Source organism: Perna viridis, chromosome 13 (genome assembly GCF_037379345.1).
Source record: "Perna viridis isolate PV_CMFRI_1.1 ecotype Kerala chromosome 13, ASM3737934v1, whole genome shotgun sequence".
In the NCBI taxonomy this organism is placed as follows: Eukaryota; Metazoa; Mollusca; class Bivalvia; order Mytilida; family Mytilidae; genus Perna; species Perna viridis.
In genome coordinates this window covers 11413581-11435477 of record NC_142457.1, presented here as the reverse complement: position 1 = coordinate 11435477, position 21897 = coordinate 11413581, and the positions used below count along the sequence as shown (strand labels likewise).

The following is a 21897-nucleotide window of genomic DNA, read 5'->3' as shown; positions in this document are numbered from 1 at the left end:
AAGATATGACGACTTTTGACCTTGACCTTTGACTCCAAGGTCAAATGCCATCACGAACTAGAGTGGAATGTATGTCTGCTTTCTATGTCTGTGGCACAGTAAAAACAGTAATCAAAACAAAACAGATGATATATTGATATGTACAAACAAAAAACATTATATTGGTAAATAATCCTTGGTCATTGATAAAATTATTATACAAATTTGACAGAGCAAATGATGAAAATGCAGAGAAAATGTGTATAAACCTCAAACAAAATAAAAGGTTTGCGGGGGTCTTAATCAGAGAAATAGCTGGAACAAGTTTTTTTTCACAGACGTAAGTTGTGATAGTCTGCGCTATTTTGTGATTCCCTAGTAACCTGATCATAGCTTCCCGTGTCATTTTCCCTACGATTTTGTACGATTAGAGATTCGTACGTACTTCGTACGTTCGATTTTATATTTATGTAGCTATTGGATGATTCATAGCTATATGTCTCACTATTTGAACTAGAACACTCATGATCCCATTCGTTCCCCTCTTTAATGTATTCTCTATCGTCAGCATTGAGATCCCTCGTGCTACATTCTCTTGTGTCTTCCACATGGGATGGAATTACAATACTTGATTGCTCTGCTGCTCTTGACTCCATGAAAAGGGTATGATCTTCTAGCCTTTGTCGGATGGAGTCAGAATCACCACGTAGCTCTATTTCGTTTATTTCGTCATACTGGACTTCATTGTTTGTGTTTGCAGTCTGAGAGACTGTATGTGAGTTTAATCTGTTCTTTAGAAATATATAGCAACGATACAACATTGCTATTATTAACGTTCCAAAAACACCTGATCCTAACGATAAAGCAATCGAAGCCTCTCGACTAATTGTACCATTCCATGTGTCCTCTGGTGTTTTTGTGGCCTTGAAATCATCTGAAATTAATGCTATGTTATTTATTGATATATTGTTAGAATCAATACCTTACCAAATAAAACTATAAAAAATATCGAACAATAGTTGGAACATCGTTTTACATGGGGCGCGCTAAGCTTGATCACTATTGTGTTAGCTAACAGAAACAACAGCATACAGCTAGGCATATCATCCCATTCGGACACATTATTGTGACTCTGAGTATTCCTGACATGAAGATTTAACCTAAATACTACGTGTTTGTCGGAGAAGACTTATTTTAAAGTCTTCGGTGTGACTCGGTTTGGGACTTGACTCCCAGCACTCGATAAGAGCATACTACTCTGAGACCACGGTGATTGCTTTACATATGTCGATACAAATAAATTATGTATATGCAATGCATTCTAATACTTTAAGACTGAATTCAACCCAACAAAATGAAATTAATATAACAGTTTACAGTGATCAAAACAGTTTAAGGAAAAGCTCAGATAATAATACGACCATATCAATTCACAGTGGAGAGGTAAGTAACGATATTTATATAGTTAAAAAGCTTGTATGAGCTTAAACTGAAATGATTAAAATTAAGGAGTTAAAATGATCCGAAAAGTATTAAGACTTATTAAAACATAAGGCACTATTCATTACTCCGCAAAGTCACGGACGGGCGATTTCTTGTAGACGCATTTTTTGGAAAAGAGTGAAAGAAGTTGGGCTTTACCACATAGGGTGTACGCGACTTGGGTATCTAAAAGGAGTTTACATTAATAGACAGATAAGTCATTTAGGAATTAGCAATGCAGCAATGTAGCAGATCTTTAGGTGGTCATAAACTTGAAAATCACTATTATGGTGAAGTTTGAGAGGATCTGTATTATATTGAATAACAAATTAAAAAGAAAGATGTTAGCAGTTTAATCTTGTTTTACCTAAATTGGCAGAAAACAATTCAAAATAGCTTTACTGGGAGTTATACACGTACAAGGCTTCCAGAGTGAAATTTCATGGAAAATTCACAATTTTCAGGATTGACGAAAATCGCATCGGCCATAATTCAGACCAGTTTTTTCGCTAAAATATAAAATTAACGGGTTCTGTAAATGTGTATTCGTTTGGTACAAATCATACGTTTGGGAAATATTAAAAGGCACTGAGGTGAAATTCAATTATCCTTCAACCTCTTATAAATGACCACTAAATTTTCATGTGCCTAGGGCTGGACTTGCCATATTTTACATTTAACTAATGCGGACCTTTTAAATTTTTTCTGTTGGATTTTCATTTGAATTGGGGAAAAAATAATTCAGAACCATGAGCTTTTGAAAGTAAAAACCACTGATGGTCAAATAAGACTCACTTTTTTATGCACAATTTTAAAGTTGTTACTTGAATACTTATTCGATTCGACAATGTGCCTATGATTTAGTTGCTTTATATTGTCACCTTATAACATGCAAATGTCTCCATTTATTTATCACAAACTATCACAATCGGCCACCAGACATGGAAACCATCACTTAGACCTCTCTTCCGAACAATGAATCAATTGTCAATTTCATATTTAATATGTCCAAGGAAATATATACCCCAAAGGTAGACAGTTTAATACGCTTCACAGAAAGGTCGCTTATCCCAGATGTGACTAGAGCGAAACTTACAGTCAAGAAGTTCAAAATTTTAACTGGTCTGTAAATCGGACCACGCTTTGTAATATATTGTCAATATATTTGATCATTAGTAAGTCTCATTTAACTAATTACGGTGTCCCGAACAAAGAGATTCTGGGAGACTTCTTAGAACATCCCCTCTATGTCTGTGCTAAAACTTCCATTTACATACGACTTTTCCGTCAAAATGATTATCAGCCTTCGGGTTTAAGAACCCCCTACCTCTTTAAATTACAGGACATCGCAGACACTCTTTTCCTACTAAATGTTTGATTTGTAGACTAACCATTCGTTTTATAGAACATTTCGTTGTCGAATTACAATAGAAATTCATTAATATATTTGAATACAATATTCAGTGTCATATTCAAGGTTATGTATTCGATATGTTACAGTGCCGCCAAACGTATTATTGATGACGGCAAAGCTTCATAATTGATTCGCTATAATATTCTACGACAAAAGTATTTTCTGATCCGCCGTTAAGGTTTCTACTTATCATTACTGCAATGTGTGTGTCTCCGACGCTACCGACTTCATTGTAAGGTATGGTAGTGATTAAATATTATTTTTGATACTATAGAAATACAATTATAATTAAGCTGTTATCTAGTTTATGAAAATATGCAAATAATGAGTATGACATCTGACGAAAAGCGTGACTTAACTTTAGAAATTATATAAGGACAAGGTTATACGCAGAGGTACGTTTATTATAATTATTTTTTTATGTCAATACGATGAAAGAGATGTACTAAATATAGTTACTCACATCAGTTTGGATAAAAGATAATTTTGAGGCTGTTGTCTATGATTTGTATCTTAATCTGTAACTTTATTTTAATAATGACAGAACCATCCCCCATGGTTTCAAAGTTCAAACATGAACCAACTGTATTTCGATCTTTTACATTACTCATCTTTGAGTAATTTTAATTTCCGATATTAAACACAATTCATCAAATAATACTGTTATTCCGAAGACAAAGTTGTTTGCATACTAGGATTTTTTTATTTCATAGATTTTCGGCAACACCTAATTCAGTAGTTTCCTACCAAATATGATGAGAAAATAACCAAGATAAAAATGTACGATTAAATAATCTAGATACATGTACCTACTATTATTTTTTTATATAGTTAATCTATAAAAACGGCTTTTTTCCTTTGCAGGAAGGATCCAAATACATAATTCAAATTGAATTTTGGAAAGTTACTTTTAAAGTAGAGATCAAAAATATTAAATGTGAAACAATATTTCCTTTATACGGTCTAATGCATGTAACAATTTCGATTGAAACATAAGTACGTTTCCGTTCTACTAAATATGTTTATAGAAAATTGAAATAGTTGTGTAAATTTCAAGGTTCAACTTAGTAGAGAATATTAATACGACATTTCAAGTAAGTAATCCTTAGATATAAGCCTTTTTCTGTTCTTGCAATATTTGGAATAACACAAAACGCAGCAAAGTGTAACAAAATTACTACTTTAGGTATTACTTGCCTTTTGCTTTTAAGATAACTGTACAATGAACAGACCCCTTAGCATTTGATATTACAAATGTATAATTGGTAAAGTCACTTTCTTGCACAGACGTTATGAGCTTGCTAATTGTATATCCGGTGATCATGACAGTCTTCCCATGAATATCGACACTCACGTTAGTTTGTGTTACTAATAGTAAAGGTTCATCAATTACTGTATCATTTCTTAATATCTTTTTACTAGTTATTTCAGGAATGCTGTAAATATAGATCGTAACTGCTGCAAATTCCATGTATTTCCCATATTGTAATTCTTTTGTTGAAGGCAAAATTTCAGGAATTCCTTAAAAAAAAGCAGTATAAAAAAGATACGATTATTTTTATTTTATAAAAGTCTTTACAACTAGCGGGGATACTTTAGGAAAAAATTAAAATTACTTACGTTGCCCATCTGCATTTGAAAACTGAATGAAAATTATAATTAATCAGAAAAAATGTCAAAATGTACCTTCCTTTAAAAATGTGTGCTTACCTTGCAGTTTAACAATTTTTTTTCCGAATGTGACCTTATTGCCAACAGAACCAGGAATGCCGTTAGTCACTTCACATACGTACACTCCATTAACCTCGTATGTTTTGCAGGAAGAGCAAAGACTAAGATTTTCTGAACCTTTGAACAATCTTAGTAAGGTTTCCTGCTCGGAAAAATGTTTCCATGCAACAAAACTTGTGTTCTTTGGTTCCCCGTCCGCATTGCAACGTAATTCACGATTGTTTGTTGTCGAAATTGTAACATCTGGCGGATCTTTAAATCAACCAAAAGAGAATAAACATTGAAATAATAGTTGTTGAAATGACATTTTTTTATGAAACTCACATCAACAGTAACTTCTTGCATAAAGAGGAAAAATTCTTAATTAAACGAGTATATATATATATATATATATAAGGGTCTGAAAAATTCCCAACGATGTTAGAACTGTCAAATTTGCGAAGCAAATTTTTGTCGTTCCCTCCGCGGGACTCGAACTCGTACCGCTGTGACATCTATGGCAACACCGCCTGCACTAAGTCCAGCGCCCTAGACCACTCGGCTAGCTAGGCTATATAAAAAATATAGCTTTCGCTGGCCGGGTGAATCCTCCTCGTAGGATTAATCTAGGGGTGTACACGATGTATGGTAGTACATGGTTCTGAGACGTTGTATAATATTGATTTGTTGTTACATGTATCATAAATTTGATCCTCTATCCTACGTAATAACATCTAGATGAACTATCCCGTACTACCAATCATCGTGTACTAAGTATCAATTTGATCCGATGGAGCAGTGTAGAGAATAGAGTCGTCACATTCTGAGACGTTGTATATATATTGATTTGTTGTGACATGCATCATTAATTTGATCCTCTATCCTACATAATAACATCTAAATGAACTGTCCCGTACTACCATACATCGTGTACTAAGTTACAGCCCTAGATTATTCCTACGAGGAGGAATGACCCGGCCAGCGAAAGCTATATTCTGATATAGCCTAGCTGGCCGAGTGATCTAGGGCGCTGGACTTTGTGCAGGCGGTGTTGCCATAGATGTCACAGCGGTACGAGTTCGAGTCCCGCGGAGGGAACGACCAAAAATTGTTCTAACATCGTTGGGAATTTTTCAGACCTTTCTATATATATACCATCATTTTTTATGATTTAACAAGTTTCGTTTTGTATTGATGAAAAAAATTATCTTAAAGTACTTTATTCAACTTTTAGTCCATTGGCAACATATGCCCTAGGTGACCCCACTCCCTGTGAAATTTTCGATAACACATTCTTAAAATTGAACGAGAATTGACCTGTTTGCCAAATTCCAATGACTGCAAAGTATAAAATGTTTGCTTTAACATATACCACTGCCGCAAATCCAGGTATTTTGGGTTTTTTTTATCATTTTTTACCATTATTGATTATTAATAATCATTAAAATGGCAGTTTGATTATCCTAAACTATGCGCTAGCGTTTATGTTGTACGTTGAATCCAAACCTTATCAAATTAACTAATGTCTTCTGGCAGTTAATGTGAAAAACCTATCCCTACCACAAAACTAAACAGTGATTTTATTTAGAATATTACATTTTGGATTATTAAATTGTATAACTCGTAAAATTAAATGAGATTAGATAACATGTTAGAAAAGAAAATAATGTCCATATATCTAGATATTTTATATTAAAGTATTAAAAATAGTTATCCGTATATTCCGCGGGGAACAAGCGTGTTTCCATATGACCCATCACTTATTGGGCTATGCACAAACAGTATAGTGCTTCAAACTTCGTTAAGTAGGTTTCATATTTATGTTTCTACGGATCATTGGCGATCTTTATAATATTAAGCAATGGTTATAGGTATTTACCAATGTTAGCATATTACACAGATTTTCAATTCATCTTAAACTGAGTTATTGTTCTTTTTTCATTATCAGTATCATATGAAATAAATGAAGACTATGAAACTCAAATTTAATATATGGACAAAAATATTTCAAAAGTTCAGAAAAACAACAAACATCATTTAAGGACAATTTTTGTTGGATTAGGGTATACAGTTTAAAATAAACTCAAAATCCAATACTCCCTCAGCGAGTATAGTGATAACACTTTAAAGCAAAGATAAATGTTATTGATTATTTTTCATAATCCAGTAACAGAAAATAAAATGCAGACCAAGATATTATTTCCTTTTTAAGGATTCAAACGTTCGTTTATTCTGAAAAATAATCTGAAAGTTTTATATTCAAATAAGTTGATTCATGACTAAGTGGTATTGGTGTATCTTTACATCATTAACACTTAACTCTTGGGCTGTGTCATCAAAGTGGATCTTCAGGAGAAAAAATTTATATGAAATTGGTAAAAACTATTCAAAATGACTTTGAAAGAACGAATACTAACACTGAAACCATAGTTTTCAAAATTAGAGTGATTAACTAGCCAGAAAAGAGATAACAATTAAAATTGAAAAAAAAATACTAAATTACCCATTTTCCTTCTCTGTCGGAAATTATTGTCCATCTGCGTTTTACTTTTTATTAACTGTGTCATGTAATGAATATGTACATTGATTGTAACCTTTTCACGATAAAAAAAAGTTTAGTGTTAGCAATCATTTCAATCAATTGTAATTGAAAATGTATTTTTTCGAAATTTGTTAACTTTTATTGATGTAGTAGTAGCATTATTCTTAAAGATAACAAAATGAAAATGTTATTTAAATAACGATGTGGCTTCACGAAAGAGTTTAATTAATATAAGCAATAAGTAGGTTTCATATCTAATTAAGATATCTTACGTTTTTGACCTGTTACTGACCGAGTGAAAGTTAAACTAAAATGCTAACATTTAAGCACTCGACCCCTTTTTGGTGAAAACCATGTACTTTGTATTAATTGCCAGATGGCAAGCACCAAAATTATGAAAGTATACATATGTGGTAGCTTAAATTCATAGTCCCATAATTACCGCATGGGGTTCAGTACCACTTTTACGTTTTCCAATTATCTTATATTGCTGATACAATATACGATCATTGCTTATATACTTACATAATACTTTAACTGATGCAGTTTCATTTACAATTCCTAATTCATTTTGCGCTTCACAGGTATAGTTGCCACTGTTTTTACGTGAACTAATCAGCGTCAAGCTACATGTAAAATGGTTACAACTTTTCAGTATGGTCCGTTTGTTTCGAATGCGCATCAAGTAAGCAGGTGGATTGCCCTCTGACAGACACTGTAAGGTGAAGTTGTTTCCTATAGAAACTGATTGGGTTCTAGCGGGAGTTTGAACGACTGGAAGGTCTGTAAAGTGTTATAAAAATATAGATGTATTTTTTTTAACTATCTGACACACAAATGCAAGTACACCAACCTCTGTTTAAGCAGATCCCTGAATTTTTCGGAAAGCTGACAAAACCAGACACTCTTTAAAGTCCTTTGATATTAATTCAAGTGTATTTTGTACCTTGGTAAAGTGATTATTGGTCGAAACCAAGCCTATTTTTAAGTCAAAAAGGGGTTTGGTTCGGTCGGATGTCGTGTATCTTGCCCAGATGATCATATGTAAAAATGTAAGCTTTAGTTCTTTTTTTTATCTTCTACCAATGTTTTCTATTTACCCTTTTCATAAATACCGTTAACAACATTTAAAAAAAATATATATATATAAGACTCATGTAGTGTTTTAAATACTGTATTCTGCATTGGAAATTCACTGTTAATACCTACATTTTATATTTAGAGTAACCTTTTTGTTCAACGGCTTTTTCAATACTTCATTCTGAACCGCACAGGAAAACGTCCGACCGTGATCATCGCGTTTAGGAACAAAAGAGTAAGAAATGTTTCCAGGGCCTCCTGTTTTGACCAGAGACAATCCTCTGTACCATGACATGTTCTCTTTCGGTACACCACTGATGACTGAACATACAAGTTCCAAATCTTTCCCCTCTGTACCGATAATACTTCCGTCAAAACTGATGTTGTCAATTGATATGTTTGATGGTTTAACTAAAACGTTTGAATACGGAATAATGATTATAATTAAAGTAAAATTGTAAGACCAAATAAAAAATAAACAACAACAATATGGTAGCTTTATTGGACGTTGCTCGAAAAGCAGGAAAACAGATTCGTTCTTTTATATTTCATTCCTGATTACATCTCAAAATACTTTTAAAACACATGTGATGCATGGTAATGAGAGAAACATTTACAAAACTATTTTCAAAGACTGAACCCAGAGAAGAACCGGAAATCTTTGTGACACAATCATATTCGGTTTTGTTTAACAAAAATGTTTAATAGCTTCGTATGCTTGCTAAGTACTATCAAATTTCACATTGCATTCATAAATAAAGTTCTTTTTAGAAAAATATTTTTAAATAGTCTTATAATAAAAGTCGACCATTTACCTTTCATGCATTGTCTAATACGATATAATATATCAACGACAACCCTGGACACTGTTTGATACTTATCGAAGACGACGAACATAAATATTTTATCATAATAAGATATATCTTAGCTATACGACATAAAAATGCCACAGTACGCACTACAAAACAACCTACCAGCAAAAGGTTTTGGCAATTTCTTGAAGACATCACCCGACTTGTTACCCTAAGAAAATAACTCTACCAGAAATGTCATTGATAATATCCCCAACAAATGTTTCATTAGTAAATGCAGTGATCTGCAAAATAAAGGTGACGTTGACAATTGGGTCGTATGCTTAGAGATTTACTGATGATCTGGATCGCTCAAGAACAGGCGAAAAATCCATTGCAGAATCCAAAGAAAAATCAAAAACCAATACCAATGGAAATGCTTACCTTTTAATTTCAGTTCGTATCTCTTAATTTGTATTGATTTTCCTTTAAATCCTAAGCATTTATAATCGCCTTTGTTTTTAGAAGTAACGTTTGATATATGTAGATTATAGCTTCCTTCTTCTTGTCCTTTGGACGTTTGAAGACTGATTGAACTCGAAATCATCGGATCCCTTATCAAACCATCATAATATGGAATTTTGGGGGAACATCTGTTATTGTGTGATAAACAGGGTCCAAACCATGATGAAGCACTATAATTATCTACGTCACAGTTGAGTGTAGTATTTACTCCATCATTTACATAAACGATTGTTGGTTTGAATGGTTCTGATTCTATAATAAAAAGTGTTCTAAATAGATGATCCGTAAAACAGAAATTTGTTGACATCATTGAATACTCATTTGACAGACTCAAAACTATTTTCACCAGTATAATAAAAATAATAGTTGTTCTGTCCTGCTTTTATTCAAATGAAAAATCTATACGCTAATTAAACTTTGAATATTAGAATGATGTGTCATTTCTGGTCTTTCGTAATAAATAAAGACACATCACAACCTCAAAGTTTCCGATTCAAGACAATACTAATCATAATGTCAGACTGGTCATACTGTTAAAACTTCACGTCACAGACCAATGGTTTTGCCTCACAGTTTTAATGACTATATCGGGCAGTTTATAGTTTCCGAACATTTAAAAACATAAACAAGGACGAAATAAGTAACCAAATGAAATTCAATAACGTTATATAGAGAAATTAATCCTTACGCGTGTTTTTTTTCTGTCCTGTCTGTTTTTAATGATTCTGAAGATAAATCTTTCGTTTTTCACATTTAAAATACAAATTTAAAATACATTGGTTGTATGTCAGAATTTTTCTTCCAATTCTAAATATCAAACAGGTTAAAAGTCTATCAACAATAAAAAAAAAAGATGTAGTAAGATATTTTTATAAGTAATGTTATCAAGTACCATTCTGTGTAAGAATCGGGCAAGGGGTGGCACATCGTAATTCTCAATTTGATCTTTTTTGCCTCAAATATATTCAAATACATCAAGAAAGCAAATATTAAACTATTTAAATTTATACTGAAGCATTGGTGTCATAGATATTTTTGACTGCTTATATAAGTAAAAACTTCGGGCAAATCTTCCCGCCATTTTTCCATATTGCTTTTCAACTAAATTTGACCTATCAATATCATAAAAATGCAAACTTTATAAATACTTTGACAGTAATTTCTTGAGGTTGTGAGGTATAAATACTTGTTTAATGCAATAAATAATCTGTGTATTTTTTCTTCATGTGTCACACTCTATACACATTTTGCCTGATTCTCAGATTGAGGAGTACTTAATAAACTAACATAAATCTAACGATTATGTGTATTTACATAACGAATAAAGTACTTCATCATAACAGAATAATTTCAAGTGACTGTCCAAAACTGCAGCGTAGGCATAGGGATCACAAAGGACAACTATTTTTTTTAATTTTTTTTTTTGTAGTCTTTTTTTTTGTGTAAACCGATTAAAGTATACTGTAGAATTCAAATACTCAATCCTTATTTTTCAGGTACAGATAAAATTTTACCTTGACATTTTCTTCATCATTTCGTAATAACTTTATTCACATTTCTCGTTAATTGAAAGTACAAGATTGATCATTTCACCCTTGTCTTAAAGGTAATATGTAATATACTTATTTCATTAATGCAATTATAATGGACTTACCAACGATCCAATAAACAATCAGAAAAAGAAAACTGAGTTTTTTGTGCATCGTAACTAATCCCAAGGCTACAAAGTACTACAGTATATTGACATTCAAACTTTCAAACGGAAACAAATAATTTCCTCATTTTTAGTCAATATATCAATTAATATTTAAAAGAACTGCCTACTCAAAATTTAATGTACACTTTTATGTGATGCTTTACATTTCTAGTATAAATATACGTCTCAGAATGCGACGACTCAATTCTCTACACTGCTCTATCGGATCAAATGATCCATCCAGGGAAGATAACGCAAGCATAGAAGGGTTTGAAAACATTGCCAACGATGTAAGAAATGTCAAATTTGCGAAGCAAGGTTTTGGTCGTTCCCTCCGCAGATCTCGAGCTCGTACATACATAGAGTTGGGGTGTAGCTTAGACTTGATTATATACACACATGCATCCATTGTATTTGTATTAAAATTCTATACGTATGCTATGTTTCTACATAGTAATGCAATAGCAAGTAAGATGGTTGAGTTGCTACATCCCATTAGACTGATTTTATGTATAATATACTTGAGGTGGTTGTATTTGTATAATGTTGCAGATTCTCTACTATCTTACAAGATACCATCAGAGGTTGTCCCATTCATTTACATCATGTGCTAATGTTTGTGCTCTTGATTAAATTACGAGGAAGAATCACTTGGTTAACGAAATCTATATTTTATAGCCTAGTTGGTCAAGTAGTCTAGAGCGTTGGACTTGGTGCAAGCGTTGTTGCCATAGTTGTCAGACAAGAGAAATAATTCGAATCCCGCTGAGGGAGCGACCAACTTTGCCTCGCAAATTTGCAACCTTGCTTAAGACTTTATTATATATACATATATACATTTATGATATGGGTCTGGAAAAATCCCAACGATGTAAGACCTGTCAATGTGCATTTACGACATGACCGCCTGCGCTAAGTCCAGGGCGCTATAACACTCGGCAAGCTAGAATATTAAAAGATAAAGCTTTCACTGACGGGTCATTCCTCCTCGTAGTATAAATCTAGGGTTGCAACTTAGTACACGATGGATGGAAGTACAATACAGCTTATCTAGGTGTTGCTTTGTACAGGGGTATTATAGTATAGGGCAGAGAAACCCATTACAAAAGGTGTGGAAGATTTTTTTTTTTTTTTTGGTATTTAGTTATACCATTTCTGAAACGGACGTTTTTTTACTTGAATTTGACTTCAGTACTTTATCATATCATTACTATCTGACGGGGTAGTATAGACGAAATTCGCCGTATTAACAGCCCATGACAGAGACTCCTTATAAATATAGAATTCATGCTTCTTTACTTGAATTAAGATTGCAATCAATACATATGACAATTTTTTCTAAAAGATAGCAGTGTCAATATTCCAATTTTTCATGCCTGGTTGTTCAAATATTTGATTTGTTTTTCATTTATTTGCAAAGTTGTTTTGTTCTTTCAGTTGTTACAGCCTGGTATTGAATTGAAATTGGATATTTATATGCGTAAACTAAATGAATGGAATGTATTAGGGTGCAGGTGTTCTGATACCCCCCTGCATCACAACACATTTCATTCATTTATTTTGTGCATATAAACATCAAATTAATTCAGATTCAGGGTTTTTTTTTTTAATTACATTAATTTAATCATGTAATTTTTACACTTATTTTGCAACTTGTTTAACCCAATAAGTGTGAGCACATTTAACGAATAGTCGTTACATTCTTAGAAGTTTGTAAAATATTGATTTGTTGTGACATGCATCATTAATTTGATCCCCTATCCTGCATAATAACATCTAAATGAACTGTCCTGTACTACCATACATTGTGTACTAATATACGTTGCAGCCTTAGATTAATCCTACCCGGCCAGCGAAAGCTATAGCCTAGCGGGCAGAGTGGTCTAAGGCGCTGGACTTCGTGCAGGCGATGTTGCCATAGATGTCACAGCGATACAAGTTCGAGTCCCCCGGAGGGAACGACCAAAAAATGTGCATCGCAAATTTGACAGTTCTAACATCGTTGGGAATTTTTCAGACCTTTATATATATAGGCTTGTTTTCCATTAACCTATACAAACAGACTGTCTGTAATTAGATTTTTTTTTCGTCTGTTAGGTCGTCTGAATACTGTACATGCATTTTCACCTGCATTTTTCACCTGTATTAAGACATGCATGTACTAATACCATTAATAACTTATCACAGTCTGTGGTCTACAGACAAAAATCTAAATGCAAATGAGCATTTATCATGGGATTGGACAGACTGCGGAATTTATTTTAACAATATTTAAGCATCAATTTCATAACAACTTGAAACAATGACTAGCACTCATTTATACATTAATCACATGTGTAACACATGTAAATTTCGCATGTATTACATACGTTTCCTAACACATGTATTATATGCGTTTTCAAACACATGCATAACACATGTACATTTCACATGTTTCACATGCGTATTCCGAACATAAGCGTGATACCTCTGTTTTCTGACAATTGCGTTTCACATTCGTAGCACACGCATGTTAACGTATGTGAGCCACGCATGTTTCCCATGAGTGGCAAGAAACATGCGTATTACACATTTGATACACCTGTTTCACTTGTGTTTTATGGTACATGCGTCATACATGAGTGACATTATTACCCAAGTAGGCAAGACTACTAGAAGTCATTGATTTACCAGCTGAAGACCTCCACTGAATTAGTCGAATGACTATTATCGGGACCAAAATGCACCAAACACTTCCTGTTTTGGGGTTAGAATAATGATATAACATATATATGATAAAACTATTACATGTGCTTTGCAATTTGTAATATGAAAAACAAATCAAAAATACTTAACATACTACCCATTATTGTAATCATTATGGTGAACATTGTGTTCTGTGGTACATGTTATTGTGTGAAAATAACAATGCATATTTGATTATATACTTATACAATTTTACGTATGTTATTATATTTGTTGAATTTGATTTCCAATTTAAAGTCTGTCATAATGTAGCTTATAACGAACTCAATGTTTTTGTTTTGTTTTGTTTTGTTTTTGTTTTTGATTGTTTTGTTTGGGTTTTTTTGTGAAATAATTCACATTGATTCGTAGGTACAAAGCGTGGTATGTCACCGATTCTTCAGTTTGAAGGTGTATTTTATTGTATTTATTACAATATTATTATTTATGAATATTTTTTCTTTCATTTGATAGATTCCTTTTTTAATTTTTAAGTCAAACTAATCAACTATTGATATATGTTTTTTTTTTCAAAAACCATTTATTCATCATGATTTTAAAGATGAAAAATGTATTTGGTGTACCGTGTGAGAGTTTATTTCTATCTAATTATTTCTTGTACTGTTAACGATTCGATGAAATGAACTCATTATTGAAGGGAGGGTCTTAGTTAAATGGTTCGTAAGGTTTGTCTGAAAATACTTAGTTCGTCTTTCGTTAACCTAAAACTGCTAGACCACATAAGAATAAAAAAACTGATAATATTGAATAATTGTATGTAAAAGACAGAATCATTACCTACATCTGTGTTTTTTCGCCATTCGCCATCAATGTTTATTGTACATGTACAGATGGGAACGAAGTTAGTTCCGTTTCCTTTTCGTATTAACATCAATGTAGAAGAAACGCTTCTGTACACAATAAATATTTTCATGATCTATTTTGTATATAGAAAATACAGTTCATTCAGTATTAAGCATACGATGTAGAGCGATTTTTAATTAGGTATTGAATTTCGTGGTTTTCGTGCCCCGATCAAATTGACATTGAAGCCTGTCTCAATGAATCTTAAGAAATAAAAAATACCTGACTACACAATAATTTTTCAGTTGTTGTATATATATTTTAGTTACTTCCAACCTAAGGTTTTTAAAGTATTGAACAGGTTTCAATAAAAATCAATGTATTGCTTTGTTTAGTTTTAGCCCAGTGCAGGTCCCGGTGTGAAAAGAATAGGCCTGCAGCAGCGCTAAGCTTGTCGTAAAAGGCGACTTAATAGTGCTCAGAACCTTAGCCGGGGGCTAGGGCGCTCTGCCCACAGAGCAAATGGGTTGTGTGCCCCAGGTGGTGGAATGGGGTACCCCTGGTGTGTTACATACTGGGGTTGTCAGGCTATAATACGGAAAAACTGACCGCAAACCATAGTGGTGCACCGTGTTGGGAAAGATGCCACGTTCCTCGCACGTTAAAGAACCCTACTGTGGTATTCTCCCGGAGTAGGAACCATAGGCCATCACTTATCGTCTGTTGTCGTCAAAATTTTTTTCTAAACTTTTCCTCTCTGAAACAACTGAATCAAGAACCAAACCAAGTATAAATGTTACCCGGCTAATTCTGCAGAGAACTGATGTGGAATTTTTTATCGGCCCAAAAACATGGCTGCTGTTAATTAAGTAGAACAAAGGACAGAAGTTATTCGCATATATTTCCCAAACCTTTTGGTTTAGTCAAATTATGACATTTCATGTTTATCGCCTGAATAAGCTGAAATATTGCTGCTCTGGCGTTAAACACCAACAATCAATCAATCAATCAACGTCTTTTTCACTGTTTTTGATGTTATTAGTCTCCTTCCGGCTTAAGTAAGATTATTTTTTCTCAAAACCGTTAGGTTCAGCCAAATTCTTTCCATTGACGAAATTAGCCTTATGAAAAGGCCTACAAAAGTCTGCATTTGATCAAACATGTCATACGACTCTTTGTTAGATTTGTTATTCAGAAAAGGAACAAAAATGATGTTTTTAAACAGTCTTTAGCCAATATCTTTTAATTTCTGAATGAGGGTAAAACAAAAATACCGAACACTAATCCTATTCATAATGAAATCAAGTCCAGAATAAATCTGGCAAAATAGATATTACACCATCGGAGCAGCTGGTACCGCAATGGTCCTGATTTTGTATAGGCACTTCACACAAAATGGTGGGTTAATTGATCCGTATGATAATGCCTACAATAGTGTACATTGGACCAAACTTAAGGGACGACCCCTTGTTAAAGTTAGTGCCCTTAAACGGCAAACAGCAATTTTTTAACAGTTTAATTTTAGCCAATATCTTTAAAACTATGATAGAAACTTTCAATTTCTGAAATGATCCATATGATAATGCCTACAAAGTCTGCATTGGATCAAACATGTCTCTTATTAGAGAATTATTACCCTTTATGATGTTTGTAGCAATTGTCAGCTAATATCTTGAAAATTATAATAGAAGGAAAGAAACTTTCAGTTGATCAAACAACCATTATGATATGTCCTACCTAAGTCTTTTGGGTCAAATTAGAGTTATTACCATTGAAAGGCAAACAATTGAACCAGGTGAGTTATTTAGGCTTTGAGCACTAAGTCCAGCGCTCTAGACCACTCGGCCAGCTAGGCTATATAAAAAAGCGAAAGCTATATTTTTTATATAATTTGCAAATTTGACAGTTTAACATTTATAACGTCTCAGAATGTGACGACTCTATTCGCTACACTGCTCCATCGGATCTAGATGAACTGTCCCGTACTACTATATATTGTGTACTAAGTTACAGCCGTAGATTAATCCTACGAGGAGGAATGATCCCGGCCAGCGAAAGCTATATGTTTATATAGCCTAGCTGTTCGAGTGGTGTAGGGCGCTGGAATTAGTGCAGGCGGTGTTGCCATAGATGTCTCAACGGTAGGACTTCGAGTCCAGCGGTGGAAACGACAAAAATTTGCTTCGCAAAAATTGATTTGTTTGTTGGCGTTCAACGCCATAGCAGCAATATTTCAGCTATATTCAGGCAATGAACATGAAGTGGATGATAAAATGAACATGAAATGATGATGAAATGAAAAATGGGATAGGACAAAAGGACAATGGAGTCGCCTTTTACGACAAGCTTAGCGCTGTTGCGGGCCTATTCTTTCGACACCCGTACCTGCACAGTTCTAACGTCGTTGGGAATTTTTTCAGATCCCTCTATAAGTTTACAATATCTTCCCTGTATCAATTTGATCCGATGGAGCAGTGTAGCGAATAGAGTCGTCTTATTCTGAGACGTTTATATATATAAAACAAAGAAAAACATATTGTCGAAAAAGAAAATAGATTTTGGGCCACTTTAATGCGAACTCGGATTTTTGTGTGTATCTTAAAAAAGCCATTACCATATATTTGGCAATGATATTTACCATTTTGCAAAAATGATTTTTCTTTGGTACATCTATCTTGCTTGCATTAGTCGTCCATCCAAGCATGTATTTTAAATTGTGATATTTTCGTTAGAAACGTACTTCTTTGGGGACAACCCTCTCTATACGTTTGGTGGGAAGAACTGTAATACTTTAGTTCCAAACAATTCTAGAACGTGTTATGACGAAAATGTGCTAAGTGGTTGTTGTCAGTCGTGTGCTTCGGTAAACACGGAGCTAATAGGACAGTATGAAGTTATTTACATCTTTACATATTGTTATCTTTTTTAAGTAGCCCTCCAGCTAAGAATCATGCAAAATGTGATTCATGATTGGAAAGCCTATACATTTTTATTTTTGATATTTTGTGTGAAATACTTAAGTAAACACAAAATAATATTTGGCTTTTCGTTGAATCCTTAATATGTTAATTTTATAGAATGTACTGTAGAACTCAAAATTAAGGGCGATAACTCTGTAAATGATACTAAATTACAATAGCGACTGCCGGATTTTCAATGAAATTTATCACCATAGAACACATAAATTTGAATGAAAAATTATACATTACATCATAAAGACCTATTCAGCAACTTAAATCTGCATTAGCTGTCATTTTCGTAATTTTTTGTTTCTGCTGAAATATACCTTAACTTTGAATTATTTATACTAAATTGTAGTTTATCTGTATATCTTCATCAGATATCCACAAATAAAATGAATTTAAATACATAAAATATGTGTCTATATATTTGTTTTCTTCAAAGACAAAACATTGACCTAGATAAATTCGTATGCATGTGAATTATGGTGGCCTTAATCCGCGAATGTGCTTTAATGGCCGCTTTGTTTATAACAAATCTCATTAAAAGTGGTTCATCAACGATAAGGAAGACCGACGGACTTAAGCCGTAAAAGCTCGAATATAACGCAAATGTATTTTGAAATTTACGTATTGTGTGTAATGGGGCTCAACTATGGTAATTACTTATTTGAAACTTAACAAGAAGAAGATGAAATGAAATGAAAACAAGACACATGCTCACCTGTGTATCCGTTATTGTTATTTTTGTTGCAAAGATTAGTGTATTTTAACCCAGGTGAATGTCCTGTCGGCAAGCGTCGGAAGTTATGGCCAAACGAATAAAAAATAGATCAGAGCTTTCAATCTGCTCTGATTGGAAAAACGTTGTTTTCACAATATTCCGTAAGTATTATCGACATTTATTTCTTCAATTGCATTGCTACAGACTTATTTAATTGAATCAGCAAAATTAAGTAGAATCAAAACTGAATAAATTTGGCAGCTAATGCAGCTTTAATAAGACATTAAAATGTGTAGCCTATTTTGGGGTTTTTCACATATTACATAATTTGCATGATTCTTACTGACTACCTCTTAAGTATCAAGATAAAGTATTAACGATAAAGAACAGGACCTACAATTAGAAATCGATGGTAAGGGAAACCATTGACCACACTTTACGACAAACGTGATGACTTTTCATTCAGAATTGTAAACTTTCCTTTCATCTGTGGCAACATCCCTTCGCCTCCTGCGTATGGAATGTTCATATCACAACTCATACGTTATGCCAGAGCTTGCCGAAACTACGCAGACTTTTTGTATCGCGCTAGAACTCTAACAAATAGGCTTCTGGAACAGGGTTATGTTGCTACAAGATTGAAGGCATCACTACAGAAGTTTTATGGTCGTCATCATGGATCGTTATGATGTATCCATCAGCACCATGAAAACTGATTTATTCAATGGGTCATAGTTCACCTTTGCTAGTTTGTCTACCCGGGACTTGACTTTTTATGAGCAACTCGGCGGGTGTTTCTAGAAAAGCAGAGGACGCTTTCCCTACCGGTGCACCTGGTCCATGCTCCCAGTTTTTAGTGGAGTCCGAGTTGCTCATGTACTTTTGTTACTTTGTATGTATGAATTTAGTTACTCTATGTTCTTTGTTGTGTATATCTGTTTTCCATGTCTGGTCTTTGTCCCTGGATTGCATTCTTTTGATTACCGCTATAACCTTGATTCCCTTGATTACGTTTGATATCATTTTTGAAAAAAAAGTTTTTTTGCGATGTATATAAGCAATAAATGTAAAGAAAGTGTACTGCATCTGTTATAGATTGTGAATATGGCGACCGTGTTACAGTCTGTTCTGTAGCTAGTTGTGGAACAGATTATAAAGACTGTTGTGATACATAACTTATCTATAACTTTGATACAACTGAACAATCAACAACTATCTCAACAAGTACACTATCAACATCTACTTCAACTACTTCATCGACAACGTCTACATAGAAAACTGATTCGCTGTCAAGTATGTTGACTTTTGTTATATACCGATAAATAAATTGACTTTACTCTTTCAACTTCTCAAGTGAAGACTATAAATATGAAACGTCTTTTTTTTCCTAATATAAGTCGACGCGAATATTTTGGGTTTTATATATTTTTATAAATCGAAATCCAAGGGACAACGTTAAAAACATCATAATACGTGACGAAAACGGTCAAAACCAAAATAAATACATGTATATTATTAAAAACATGAATCGATGAAAAACATTGAACAAAAAAGGTGAACTTATTGAACAAATTAAACGATAAACTTACATATAACGTAATGATTGGCAACACTCCCATCTTTACCTCATGTTTTTGGTTTTACTTTTATATTTTGAAATTGTGTCTTTTATAGTGCATTTCGTAACAAACAATGTTAAAAAAAACTATAATTTTACTTTGTGTTTTTCAAATGATCTTGGTTCTGGAGCCATAGCCTTGAGGTTAATAACGCTTTCCCTTCTTACCATTGGAATTATCTCGTTGTTTAAAATCTTTGCCTGTAATATTCATAATTAAACCAAAACAAAAAACAAACAAACAAAACAAAAAAAACAAGAAAAAAAAAAACAAAACAAAACAATGGAAATTGACTTAATTTTGTCTGTTTCAGTATGTTCAAGTGAATTAATTGGTTTATGCATTATTCCAAATTTATTTCCACATTAATAACAGGAATCGACTGGCCTGAATGCATTTTTGATTTTATATTTTTATATTTAGGGCTGGAATACTGGTAATTTTATGAAATGTGCCGAGGAACTTTTTTTAATTTGCTGATGTTGGAGTAATTTGCTTTTGTAATATTTGTATGGTTTTCTATCATTCAATTGCAAATAAAAATTATTATGAATTAATTTTTAGCCTTTAATTTATTTGGACATTGTGAAACTGTTCACTGCAATGTTCAAGGAAATGTGTTTTTAGAAACCAGATAAATATTATGATAATTACGACATGAAGTAAATTTGATATCATATAATATTAAACTCATTATGATGTCAGGGAAGACAGACATTATATGAAAAACCTTGAAGTTCTATATATCTTTCAAAAGACTGTTATTAATGTACCATTTATAAAAATAATAATAAACATTGCTTAATATCTTCTGAAGATATACATGATGTTATTCGGTTGATTAACAGTTCTTTTGCTTCACAGGGATAAGGTTTGGTGTATATGTTTTAAGGCAAGTTTTTTTTATATTCTTTCGGTTTGTTTGGTTTCAAATCTACAACTAACCTGAAAGGATATAGTGAGTAAAAATTAACAAACAATTGAAAAAGAACACATAATGTGATAAACAATAATGAAAATTTTACCAAATAATTTATGTACACAAGACGTGGTAACGATGTTGCATGTCACAACAAATCAATATTATACAAACGTCTTAGGTGGTAGATGTCATAAATGTCACAGCGGTTCGAGTTCGAGTCCCGCGGATGGAACGACGCACCGCTCTAACATCGTTGGGAATTTTTCAGACCCTTCTTTAAGTTTACATTATCTCCACTGAATCAATTTTATCCGATCGAGCAGTGTAGCGAATATAGTCGTCACATTCAGAGACGTTTGTATAATATTGATTTGTTGTGACATGCATCATTAATTTGGCCCTCTATTCTACATTATAACACCTAGATGAACTGTCCCGTACTACCATAGATCGTATACAAAGTTATAGTCCTAGATTAATCCTACGATGAGGAATGACCCGCGTTAATGTTTTTAGGCTTTAATATCTTTGTATCCTGCAAAGGACGCATTTTCTGTCAATATTGCCTGTCCAATACTGTAAATCGATGTTGGGCAGTGATTTTTAGAATAACGTGGTAACTACTTTTTGCCTTGGAAACTGTAAACAATATGGCGGCCTCCGTGTCGATGTCGCTTAGAAAATAAATTATACATTTTGTACGTTTTCGGCATGCAATATTTCTCCTCATTGGAAAATAAATATAATAAATAAATAAATACATAAATACATAAATAAATACATAAATAAAAAAAAATAAAAAAAATGAAAAAATAAATTCGGTTCGTATTTGACAGGCATGAATCACCTCCTCTCTCTGTTTGTTTTTAATGTTGACAAATACTTAAATACAACCCCATCTCTATTTAAGTTATAGAGACATTTT

The 21897-nt window shown here is 33.1% G+C and overlaps 1 protein-coding gene and 1 long non-coding RNA gene across 4 annotated transcripts; one reads left to right on the top strand and one right to left on the bottom strand.

The window, feature by feature from the left end:
• Positions 1–133: 133 nt before the first annotated feature.
• Positions 134–11299, bottom strand: LOC148599570 (Fc receptor-like protein 3). 3 transcript variants are annotated; one of them, XM_088557951.1, is made up of 7 exons: positions 11178–11299; positions 9443–9775; positions 8337–8618; positions 7653–7910; positions 4586–4858; positions 4073–4396; positions 134–913 (listed from the first exon to the last, which is right to left on the bottom strand). In XM_088557951.1, the coding sequence occupies exons 1-7, from the start codon at positions 11224–11226 to the stop codon at positions 312–314; spliced, it is 2121 nt and encodes a 706-aa protein (XP_088414077.1). In that variant the 5' UTR covers positions 11227–11299; the 3' UTR covers positions 134–311. The 3 variants fall into 3 exon arrangements, with proteins under 3 accessions (XP_088414077.1, XP_088414080.1, XP_088414078.1); XM_088557954.1 differs by lacking the exon at positions 4073–4396; XM_088557952.1 differs by lacking the exon at positions 8337–8618.
• Positions 7777–20603, top strand: LOC148599569 (uncharacterized). Its single transcript, XR_015917837.1, has 3 exons — positions 7777–7908; positions 19527–19724; positions 20474–20603. It is a non-coding gene; the product is annotated as an uncharacterized LOC148599569 (long non-coding RNA).
• Positions 20604–21897: the final 1294 nt, after the last annotated feature.

Bases quoted from the DNA above. Each gene is read 5' to 3' on its own strand.
- LOC148599570 (XM_088557951.1), bottom strand. From the start codon at position 11,226: ATGCACAAAAAACTCAGTTTTCTTTTTCTGATTGTTTATTGGATCGTT. The intron at 4,397-4,585 runs GTAAGCACACAT...CTTTTTTTTAAG, and splicing joins AAAAATTGTTAAACTGCAAG to GAATTCCTGAAATTTTGCCT. The intron at 914-4,072 runs GCAAGTAATACC...CATTAATTTCAG, and splicing joins AGTTATCTTAAAAGCAAAAG to ATGATTTCAAGGCCACAAAA.